General features: G+C 40.9%; 1 protein-coding gene across 1 annotated transcript in view; it reads right to left on the reverse strand.

The window, feature by feature from the left end:
• Window positions 1-1424: 1424 nt before the first annotated feature.
• Lrp2 (LDL receptor related protein 2) overlaps window positions 1425-12360 on the reverse strand; it is a 192866-nt gene continuing 181930 nt past the window's right edge. Inside the window, exons 70-77 of the mRNA XM_048811966.1 lie at window positions 10529-10619; window positions 9643-9710; window positions 9335-9455; window positions 8719-8848; window positions 7516-7617; window positions 5964-6065; window positions 3156-3227; window positions 1425-2995 (exon numbers count right to left, since the gene is read on the reverse strand). Coding sequence (XP_048667923.1) covers window positions 2834-2995; window positions 3156-3227; window positions 5964-6065; window positions 7516-7617; window positions 8719-8848; window positions 9335-9455; window positions 9643-9710; window positions 10529-10619 — 848 coding nt within the window. The 3' untranslated portion in view covers window positions 1425-2833. The remainder of the gene's footprint in view (window positions 2996-3155; window positions 3228-5963; window positions 6066-7515; window positions 7618-8718; window positions 8849-9334; window positions 9456-9642; window positions 9711-10528; window positions 10620-12360) is intronic.

A 12360-nucleotide genomic window follows, 5' to 3' on the forward strand; every position in this document is an offset into this window, starting at 1 on the left:
CGGAATAGAGATAAATTGTTGAGCCATTGCATCTGAAAGCTAGAAGAGAATTTAGAGATAACCTTGTCCAACCCCTTCATTTGCCTTATGAAGCTCCTAATCTGCGAGGAGATGAAACTTACTCAAGGTCACACCGCCTGTTAGCGTTCACTCGCGCCATGAGACTTGTGACTTGCCAACTGACTTGAGTCTGTATCCACCATGTTAAGCAGGGCTCTTAACAAAGATCAAAGAAAAAAATGGATTCCTCTGCCCAAAGCCTAGGTACCCACCCCAAAATGTGTGTGACCATTATGGAGGACTGCAAATAGCCTCCATCACCCTTCATGGAATAAATTTGTTTGCTTTAAGATTTGGGAAAATGGCATAAAACACGGAGCTCAAGGTTGCTTATCTCCCCAAACCAATGGCTCCCTTGCTTTACTTTACTCTTTACTCAAAATTCTCCCAAGGAAATTACAGCTGTATTCAGACACAGGGAAATTAACAAATAAGAACATAACTAAAGAAAAATCCCTTGTAGTTAGGCCCAGAAACATGGGAAACAAGAAGAAAAGAAATTCATACATCAATTTGTTGTTTCATTCCACAGAGGTGCAAGGTGCTAGACTTAGGGGCTTCTACACCCCTTTCATTGGAGCAAGGTGGTGTGACCTTGAGAGGTTCATTGGGAACCTCTGTTCCCCATGCTATGACCCAAATGTACACTTGAGCTTCTTTTAGCCCTGGTTCTCCCATTTTTCATATGAAGGGGTGTTTATCATCTTTTGTGTGTGTGTGTCTGTCCAAAGACAATAAACCATGACCAAACTTTTTATCATCTCCACCCCAGCTGTGCATTAAAATCACCTGAGGAGGTTTTGAGGAGGTTTTAAGGACATACGTGCCTCTTCAGTTTTCTCTCTACTTTATCAGTTATGACCATCATGGCCACTACTGATGGGGGGCTGACTTACACCAGGCTCCAGGCTACACTCTTTACCTATATTTTCACCCTGGACACGTACAACCCATTTGATAGAAGCAGCAGCTGAGGCTCAGAGATATTCACAGCTGGAGAATGGCCTGGCCTGTGTGATGAAAGCAATGGCTGGTAAATGACTATCCTTAGGGAACAGGAACATGTGTCCTTCCTCTCTGGCCTGCACCAGCCACACACAGCATTCCGGAAATGACTGGTAATATTGTTGGCTAAGCAGGACACTGACTTTTCCTGGTTTCTGGAGACCTGTTTGCTCGTTTTCTATAACTTATTCTGTTATATCATAGACACAAACAGAATGAATGCAGAGGTTTGTTGATTTTCAAACAAATGGGTCTAGGTTCGTGTCCAGGAAGTAGAATTCATGTGAATAGAAGGCATTCAAGCTTTCTGCATGGCAAAACACAATAGAGTCATGACTTTAAGAAGCACCCAGAAAACATCTGATAAAATACACATTTATTAGAAATTTTTCAGCAGCATCATTTTCCAGTTGCTTTTCTAATCAAAGTACATTTCCAAGTAATTATAATCAGCCCTCAAAATATGAGCAACAAATATTTTGAGAACTGAGGCATAAAATAATCAGTAGTACATTTCATTCATCCATCCATTCGTCCATTCATTGTTCAACAAATGTGCAATATCAGCACGAGAACCAGGATTGGTACTTGCCGTGGTGATTGTGTTCCTGCCATGGCTCCTGTTGGGGAGACCATCCCGGCTGCTCAGAGGAGAGCCGGGCTGTACAGTACATTCTGATACAAATGTATGGATTTAGGCAAAGGACCTGAAAAAGGCTCAATAAGAACAGTTTCCCTTTCTATTCATGCTCAACTCACTAAATAAATAGTCATTATAATGATATTTTTCCACACACAGAAACAAAAACCTAGTTGAGGCTTCACTTCACTGGTATTTGTTTTGCACCTTACTTTAAGAAGACACAGTTTTGGTTTTAGTAATTCAGCTACCGAGCTCCAGTCACTGGGGTAGGGGACCACCTGAGATGCCAGGCAAGGGCAGAGGCTGCTCTAGGATCCACCAAGGGAAAGAGCTCATTGAATTAGATACAAACACAGCACAGGACACTTGTGCTTAATGACATGGGATTTCCTCGCAGACATTAGGAATAAAAATGTTGACCTGGCAGCTAGCGAGAGGACACAGAGGACAGGGAGGGTTCTGGATGGGCAACAGAAAACACACAGAAGGGTGAAATCGAGTCTCTTCTTCTACCTTCTGTATTGTCTGAGGCATTGGCAGTCAGATCCAGTGTTTCTACAACACTCAGTGGCCTCTATTGATAAGCCTATTCATCAAGTTTATGTGGAATATGGAACATTAATTAAGTGCTGATATGTAAAAATGGACCCAAGAGTGGGGCCTGGACTCCTTTCCCTGGATAATTCTAAAGGAAAGATGAAGGGTGCCCCTTCTTTAACCATGACTAAAAGCCCCAAGTGAATTCCTTTCCTCACTGGATCATTTACTAAGATCACCAACCCATTCAACAGATACCTTTATTAGCAAATTCAGTGATGCGACAATCTTTCCAAAATTTACAAATGTACAGTATTTTTAGCATTACCTTCAGACAGCTTTAGTGCAAAGATATACATATAGTACATCGTGATAATTATTTGTAAAAATATGAAACGGCATAAGTAAAAAAAAAAAAAAAAGAAAAAAGACACACAAGACATTTCCAAATACAGGCAAACAGAGAAAAATATACTTTTTCTTTTTTTTTGTAAAGGACTGAACATGAATAATTTTTTTTCATTTGTTTGTAAAAAATATACGTGCAAAAATGTGTTTCTAATTATTCCCTACATCACTGGTGTGTGGCTATACCTCAGAATCTTCTTTAACGAGATTTGCTGTGTCTTTAAAAGTGTCCTCTGTTGCAGTGTAGCCTGGACTTGGGTCTTTTTTCGGGGAAGTCTTGGTAGGGAGAGAAGGAGATGGAGGTGGGGCCACAGCCACGCTTTCCTTCTGCTCCGGGTCCATCTACAACCACAAGGAAATATTTATTCTCCCAACATGACCAGAAACAGTTTTGAGTAAAGACTAACCTTTGCCAATTTGCTCAGAAAAATCTGAGCTTATGTCCAATGTAGTATTTCTTAAAAAAAAAAAAAATGCACGAAGAACAATTGTTAAAAATTACCTCTGCGTAGATCGGATTTTCAAAGTTGGTAGTTTGTTTTGGCTTTCGTTTGAAGATATTCCATTTTGTAGCCTAAATGAAAAGAAAAAACAAAACGTTCAGTTATGGAATTTCTTTGGTGGTACCTTTTCCTTGGTGTAGCTTTTAAAATTTCTTCTCGCAGAAGGACAAAGTAGTTTGGGACCTGGTTCATGTGGTAAATTGTTCTATTCTTCTATTGCTCCCAAAACAATAACTGAAACTGTCTGGGCTCTTCTCATTTAATAATTTCAAAATGGTTCTTTCTTTGAAGTGTACAGTTTACCAATCTGGACCCACAGTGCCAAGACGCTTTGCCACGCTGATGGTTGTGGCTATTGCAACAGAGAGAAACAAATAAAACTAAGACACACAAGAGATTTCTAGGACTGCCTAGAGACTGGAAAAAAAAGCCAAATTGTAGCTCTTGTTTTCTAAAAGAGTGTCCTGATTCTTGTCCAGTTCAAGTGTGTCCTCTCTCACGTCATCATTTCCTCCCGAAATCATCATAACCACAGAAACAACTAACATTTATTGAGTGCTTACTCTGGGTCAGGAACTACACTAAGATTTTTACAAGTTTCTGATTTAATCTTCTCAACAACCCTCTGAGATAGGTTCTTCTCTTATGATCCCTGTATGACAGATTCTGAGTCACAGCGAGACTGAGCAGTGAGCAGACAGTGAATACTCAAAGGCTCAGGGAAGCCCATAAGTTGAAAGATCCAAAAGGAAACCACCTTAGTCAATTGTGGGTGGCTCTGACCTTACTGAAGCATTACCTGGCAGGAGATAAGGGAAGAGACAGCCTACTCCAACAGGGAGCTGAGGCAGTTTTAAGGGATGGCTCTTGCTCTGTGAAAGTTAGGACCCGCATGTGATAGGAAGCACATGACCACAGGAGATCCAAAAGAGGACATTCACTTAACCCAAATTGCAAAGAGCACTTACTCTATACATGGTGCCACCTCAGGAAGATGAAGACATGCAGGTCAGACCCTGTCTGTCCATGGAGAATGGTAGAACCAAGCCCAGAAGTTCCTATTCGTGACTTTGAGGCCTTGCAGCCTATGTACTGATAAGGACTCCTTGGCATATTTGAGCCAATCTCCAGTGATCTAAACCAAGTACCTCTATTGCTTTTAAGCCACACTAGTGCTTGGCTACAAAGAGACAACAGGAACAGAAAGATCCCTGGGCACACTGTGGAGAACAAATCTTAGAGGGTTTCAGCCTCAACTCACTTTAAAAAGTTAAGAGGAAGAATCAATGTGCTGCAAGACAGAGATGAGAAAGGAAGAGTCTCATCTGAAACATCTTCCTGTTTTCCTTCTCTCTCTGAGCACTGAGGAGCAGGCCAGACGTGACAGTCCCCCTACTGCAAACCCCTTCCTGCACAGTCTGGGGGAGAGCTGTCAAACAAGGAAAAGATGTCGAGAGATAAACTAAATCTGGCACTGCCCTGGGGTTGAGTCAGAACTGAGGACCCAATATGGGACGTTCAAGTATTCTGGTGTCTGTGGAAAGATTTGCAACATCCATTTTTAAATGTAGTTTAAAGGGGAAAAAAGTTCAGTCCCTTGAAAATTATGAAACTGAAAATTCCTTTCTAAGACAACACCTATGTGAGTGTGTGTTTGTGTGTGTGAGTGAGACAAGAGAAGAAATAAATAATGAAAAGGTACACAGAGACCTTAGACATAAGCTCTTCTCATTAGCAACAATTTAACCAATAAGCTTTCATTTTGACCCAAATGAACAGAACCAATGTCTGAGGTGCTTCATAGCTAAACATCTCAGGAGATTTCCAAATTAACTTTGCAGATACCATTTTGTTTATGGATTATACAACTTGGGATATGATGACTGATTAAAAGGGTACTATCTTAAAATTTCATTTCTTCATATTACTTCACAAAATCAGTCACAGAATCTCAGAACTGAGACATTCTAGACCTTATTGTTCTTACCTGAGGGAGTGTGAGAGTGTGTGTATGTGTGTGTGTGTGCGTGTTTGTGTGTGTAATGGATGATTTCTGGGGTCATAATGAGTTAGGAGAGACACTACTGGAATTTATTGGACAGGCATCAAGAATACTGAAATATCCTACAATGCACAGGACACATTTTCTAGCCCAAAGAACTGTCCTACTCAAAATGCTGATAGTGACCCTAGTGAGGCACATTATTGAGGACTTTAGGGTCCAGAGAAAATGGCTTGTCCAGAATTAAATAGCAAGATCTGGGATAGCTGCGTCTGTGTCCATTAAAATTGGAGATACATTATCCATTATAACAGTTTTACATCTAATATATTTATTGAATTTCTATCTGCATTCCAAATAATCCTCAAGTTGCAAAGATCTAACAGACATGGTAGAGAAACTCCACTAGATGGTCTTTTTCTTTTAATCTCCACTACTAAACACTATGCCTGGTTGAGTGACATACCATTGGTTCACTGGCCAGATAAGAGGGTATAAATTAGTGTCATCTAGTGGTAAATATTGGTACTATCGGTGGAGCTTAAAAAAATAAACAAAAAAACCACCTCTACATTATTAAGGAGGGAAGGGTTATTTATATGTATCCTCAGCACAGTGAAATATATATTCAAGATAAGTGAGTACCTCCAATTAGATTTCCCTATTCTGCAGATACTGGATCTATAAGTCTGTTTTCCCTTCTTTGTGATATGATCTCTCATGGATTAATATCCACCCAGCAATTCCTAAATTCTTTGCAAATTCCACTCATTTGGAATGATGTCATCTGAGTTACCAGTGTTACCTGAGTTCCATCAGCATCCGGGGAGGTTGGTTTTGGCTCTATCTCAGAAGGGTTTATGGAACTTCCATAATTCTTATTATCCACATTTCCAGACATTGTCATCTGTAAACATATTGAAGTCCCTTATCCAATTTTCAAAGAATTCAGTAATAAACAGACTTATCACAAAGTTTCTTATCAACTTTTTGGTCCTGTTTACCACTTTGTCCTCCCACAGGTGTGGTCGGAAACTATTTTTGTTGTATGGATAGACTAGAATTAAATGCCACTTCCAGCTCCCCCAGTCAAAAGCACCACCACTATGTCATCTCAGGCCTTAATCCTGGGAGGTAAAGGTACTGCTCACTGGCCACACTCCTAGTTATTAATACCAATTCCTGCTGTTTTCTCTATAACTCTCCATTCCTGCTATTGACCATATTTTTGAATAAAAGTATAATACAGGCAGCCAGGTCCTAGAAGAAACTCACTGGTGAACTAAGAATCCCACCTTCTAATACTAAGAATAAAATTAATAATTTCAGAGAACTGCTTAAAAGAGGTTGAATTTTTTAACTATAATGAAATTAAGACCCCTTTGCACATTTTTATAACATTCATATATTTCCAAGTTTCCCTCTTAAATCTAAATTATCCTGAATATATAAATTACAAGGAAGATAATCAGCTCCTTGTCCCCTAATTTCACATTTACCACTTTGTTTCTCTCAAACTTGGGTACGTGTTTATGTACATGGCCTCATTTTGTTTCAAGTGAAAATGCCAATGAAATGTCATATCTGTTTTCATCGTGCATTAAAGTTTTGCTATCTGGTTATTAAAAAGGATCAGGGCAAAAGCATTCAAGATTCAAATATTCCTGCTCTGAAGAAAGCTATTTGTAAAACATTTCCATCCTATATTAAAATATGCTGAATTTAAAAGCAGTTTAGGTGTTCATGTTGGAAGTTATTTATTGTCACTGAGACTATGATTGTTTGTACAAATGAGGTACAAGTGACAGGTGCCTGGGCTACTGGTCCAGACCTAATGAAAAGTTCTTTTCCTTCACCTGTACACCCATCTCTTCTCCCAACTCCACCTTTTGACTTTGGAGACCTCACACTTTTCAGAAAAATAGGGCAAAGGCAACTATAGGGAGGTCCCTGGGCCTTTGACATACCTCAAATCACACCCTTGCGACACCAATCATTCACTCACTCACTTCCTACACATTCAGAAAGAGCCTATGACACATCAGGCCCTGTGCTTGCCTGGCCTCTGAACGACTCAGCTCTCACTCACTCTGACTCCTCTCAGAATGAGAGGCTGAGGGGGAATGACAGCACCCCAGCACGGCCACCATGACTCAGGACCCTGTGGCAGCACAGGGTTCTGAGCATCCACAGGGCGGTGTCCAGGGGCCAGCCAAACACTGCAGGGTGAAGCTGAGGCATGGGCTGCTGCGCTTCCTTCCATTTGGAGGAAGGTTAGGAGACTCTCCCTGGGACACTACTCAATGCAACAAGATCCAGCAGCAGCAGCTGACAGGAAAAGCTGTGTGATGTCCCACCTGGGATGGCAGGACCACTTGGACGGCACCGTCTCTGGCTGCGTACATTGGGTTTTCAAATATTACAGGCTGCTTCCCCATTTCCATGGCAAAGTGTTCATCCTGATGGGATAAGGAAGAAAGAGAGATCTTACTTCACTGATCTGATTCATAGGCAGAGAAATGGGCCCCCCCTCGCACCTGTAGGCACCCTAGGCGCCTCACCAAACTTATCCAAAAGACGAAAGGCTAAAGAGCATGATAAAATGGGGGTGCAGCTCCGTAGTAGAGGTGTTGCTTAGCATGCACAAAGCCCTGGGTTGATCCCCAGCACAGCAAAAACAAAACAAAACAAAGAACAGAGACACAAAGCTTCCAAATGGCAAATCATTATCTAAGGTCACAGAAATGCACTAAAATATCAGCTCAAGAAAACAGAAACACTCTTTCTATATCTGAATTCTGCACACCAAAAACTCACTGGGGAATGGGTATGAACAACTGGAAAGAGTGGGTGGTAGAAGAAGAGAAAGCAGAATAAGAAGAGAGAAAGGGATAATATTGTACTTTCAGGCAGGGCAAAAAGTGGCATTTGGGGGAGGAACAAAATACTGAAAGTGAATTATAGGGAGCCCTCTCTGTGCCAAGACTATGCTAATCTCCTCCTAAACTATCTTGTTTGGTCCTCACAGGAGATAGTCATGTACCCATTCCACAGTTGGGAACAGCAAGGGTCAAAGAAAGCAAGCTCCATGCCTATCATCACATACTTAGAAGGTGGCAGGGCCATAGTAAGAATCAATTCTGACTCTAAAATCACTATTCCCTCAGTATACATAAATGCAAAAATATATAACTTGGAAAAATATGATTCTTTTCTCCTTTTACACACATAAAATGTTATCAAATAAAACCAAAATATTGTGTTCTTTCACCCTCAAAAAAAAAGAGAGAGAGAGGAAAAAAGAAAAGACAACTCACCCATAAAACTTTTTAGAATTAAATTTAAGACTATTCAGTGGAACAGTGAAGCTTAGAGTGCACATAAATTTCAACTTTATTATTACCATTAATAATGTTTTTAGGTGAATTTCTGCAACATACAGTGCAGACTTTATTCTTCACTTCAATATTCTTAAGGTTAATTTTATTCTTTATAAAAGATTCTTTTATAAAATCACAAAAATGACAACCTTCAAATAATCATTTGGAAACCCTACTCACCAATGCCATTGATCTGTCAATAATAGACTCAGGGCCAAAATCAGATACTCCAATATCCATGTTCACATCTGCCCCTGATCTGAAGGTCACCCCATTTCCATTTTCAGAGGGTTTGACAAGACTGCTTAAGCTGGAAGGAACCACAACAGTGTTTTATCATTTAAAAAAAAAAAAATTGCAACAATTCTCTTTCCTCCTTCACATGCTAACTCTTACTTATATAAAATGTGCAATTCCCGCCCTGAATGTACAAACATCAAATATGGGAGTGAGTCGCCTTGTTTACCTGGAAACATTAAAACACATTCTCCAATGCTGAGATCTAAGAGACCTGTGGGGCACGTCCAGGAATAAAGCCCTGTGATGCATAGTGGCACAGCCACCTGTCCTAGCCTGACTGTCATGGGGCACACCAGTAGACGCAACCATCTGGACTATAGAACATGATCTGTCACTCAAGCTTCAGAGACTACTCGATGAAGAAGTAGTGACTTGAAATGACAGCTTTAAATCCTTAGTACTTTTTCTTTCTGCAGAATAGGTTAACTTTTGAACTTTTAAAAACCTATTTATTCATATGATCATACAGGCTTCTATTTCATATTATGAAACTGACCTTGGCAGCTTGGGCAGAGCAGGCAAAAGGGAGCCAGTTTTCCTATAGTGGAAAAATCCTGCAATTGCCAGAGCTCCAATTATGATGACCAGGAGGATTGTCAACAGCACAGCCATTGCTGCTGTTAAAGAAGGAAGAAACAGAGAGCATATCAACACACACAGAGAAGGGAAAGAACCCACAAGCTTAGCAGGAGGAGCTGGAGGCTAGGACCATGAATTCTTTAAAGACTAGGTTAAAAAGAATAAATGACAGCATTCAAGTTAGGAGCCCTGAGTGTTCCCAGGCTGCTCATATTCTTGACTTACTTGTTCCTGGAGGGATGCCTTTCGAAAGCCCAATTTGACAATGAGTTCCTGTGTAGCCACTAGAACACCTGGAAGTAAAAGGAGAAGCTTTCACTAGCCCTGTTGCCTCTTAGGCTCCACTACAATTTTATAAGCACTCCGAGGAAGAGAGAGCTTTGACTGAGTAAATTACACGTTGAACACACCATGCTGCCTGCATAACTTCTGTTTATCCTGCCAAGAGATGACGAGCAGAAAGAACGGGGTCTGACTTCAGAAATTCACTCACAGTGGAGTAGCTGTGACCCTACACGGTCAGTCCTATCAAATAAACCTATGGGCGTCTTCTCTACTCTATGGAATTTTCACCTAGAAAGTGCAAATGGAAACCATAATTGTTTCCTCTCCACTGATGTGCTTTCGTTAAACTTTTAAAACTTTTTAAAAAGTTTCTGTTTCTCTTGCTCTGTGTATGAGCTTTCTCAACAGCTTTCTTCTTTCCAAATCTTTGGCCCCAACTTTCTGCATATCAGGGGTGTTCTCCCACCCTCCGACTGTCATATCATCATCCCAGGCGAGCAGGAAAGAGACAGTTGCCATTTCTCTAACTCCTTGCTCCCCGAGTGTGGCCCCCAGCTTGTGGCATCCCCAAGAGCTTGTTAGAAATGCAGAATGTGAATGAGAATGAGCATTTTTACCAGATCCCCAGATGATTCATTGGCCTATCATAGTTTGAGAAGCACTGCTTTAGTCCTCTGAGACCACCCCAAAGGAGGGCAAGCTGGTTAAACTGAGAAGATTAGTGAACCAGCAAGGCACCTGCACTTGTTTTCCAGGCTGCGTTAAGGTCTCGAATTCCCCCAGCTGACACAAGGCCTGTGGCTGGGACCTCAGCATCCAGACTTACTTGCATTGGGGGAGGTTGTTCTCATCAAAATAGCAAGTTCCTCCGAACATACACCTGCATGGGGGGGGCATGGCGATAGGAGGCTCGATGGCTGCAGAAAGGGAAAGCCATGCATGTGTTAGTTGGCTACTCAGCAAGGTACCCACACCATGCAAATGTGTCCAGGGCTGGGGCTGGGGTGGGACTGCTAACAGTCTCCCTGTCAAGCTGTCACCTGCCCCCTAAGTCAAGTGAATTTCCTTATCAATAAAAAGCTCTTCAGAGCAATATACATTTTGTAGCAAGAAAATAGGCAGTTGATAGTAGAGAGATGCTAAACTCCAGAACTTGTATGAATAGTTAAAAGAGCCTTATGGTAAGAGAATCTTACATTTACATTTATATTCTCATTTGAAGTTTTTCAAATTCTCCTCAATGACCATTAAAATTGAGAGTTTAATTTAGATACACTTCAACACTATAGCAAAGGCTCCAAAGCATCAGTGGATCAACTAATCAACACACAGATATACACAGACAAACACCTAAATAAATACTTGATGGACACTGAGCAGAAGATTTTATTTTTTAAAGTCCTTCCAATGTAAGGAATAATTCCTCCTTCCCATAGGTCCTGAGCCTGGTTCAGGACCTATGATGTGTGGAAGATATCACCTGCCAAAGGTGTAAGAAAACTAGATGTTCCTGCCCAGTAAGACTTTGCCATGTGGACCCCAAATGCCCCCATCGTCAAGACTTGTGCAGGAGATGCAAAGGCAAACGCCTGTCTTGCGATAGCACTTTCAGCTTCAAATATATCATTTAGTGAATGAAAAAAGTTCTGCTGAATGTGTGCTAATGGAGTTGGCATGTGAGCTTTTCCCAGGCTCCTTTCTACCTCTCCCTCCTCAAAATAAAGGTATTGCAAAACAGTTAAAAAAAAAAAAAAAAGGAAAATCAAAGGAATATATGATGTCATATATTCCTTTGATGTGCCTGATGGGTCAGTAATGATCCAATGCCTTATACTTAGAACATGTTTCATAGATACTTTTGTGTATTTTACTTAAGGAGTTGACTACCCTCCTGGTTCAGCCCTTCAATTTGAGTCTCTACTCAATGTTACTTTTACCAAAGAGGCCCTCCTGATTCTGTCTGCAAAAGCAAGCAAAAAACCACCTGTTCATTCTCTCACTCTGCTTTCTTGTCCGCATGGTACTTTCCCTATTACATGTTTACGGGTTTCTCTCTTTATTGTCCTGTTAGAAAACACAATTAACGAGAGCAGATAGAGAGTTTTGTTCACTTCTGTTCATTCCAGTATTCAGAACGGTGCCTAGCACATAGAGGGCACTCAATAAATACTTACAGTGCTAACTGATAAATTAATATACCGCTCCAAGACCATATGGAATGAATACCATCATTAATGTGCTCACTTTGGTGAGTTGTTTTAGATGAGAATCTCAACATAACCCATTTGGCACAAAGTTTAAGAGAGGAAGGTAGCAGATGAGGTGAAAACTTACATGACACCTCCTCTACAACGTGAAACCACAATAAATGTCAGAAGGATCCATGTGTAGCATAGAACAAATTTTGTTCAAAATATTGCTCAAGATATTGAAATATTGCCAATATTTCCCTAGCAGTGCTGGGATGAGCATGGGAGCAAAAAGGAAGCCGGTTTTTGTCTCCGAGTTCATTCTCCAAAAATGGGCCAACTTTTCAGTCTGGTTGGGATGAGTAAAAGGGCTTAACCCTGTTTAAACACTTGCTCCCCCTGCTGGTAGAAGGAGATTAAGCCTCTCCATTTCCCCATCAGCCAAAAAAGTGGAGGGCAGCCCCAAGGT

The sequence above is a fragment of the Marmota marmota genome, unplaced genomic scaffold, assembly GCF_001458135.2.
Source record: "Marmota marmota marmota unplaced genomic scaffold, marMar, whole genome shotgun sequence".
Lineage (NCBI taxonomy): Eukaryota > Metazoa > Chordata > Mammalia > Rodentia > Sciuridae > Marmota > Marmota marmota.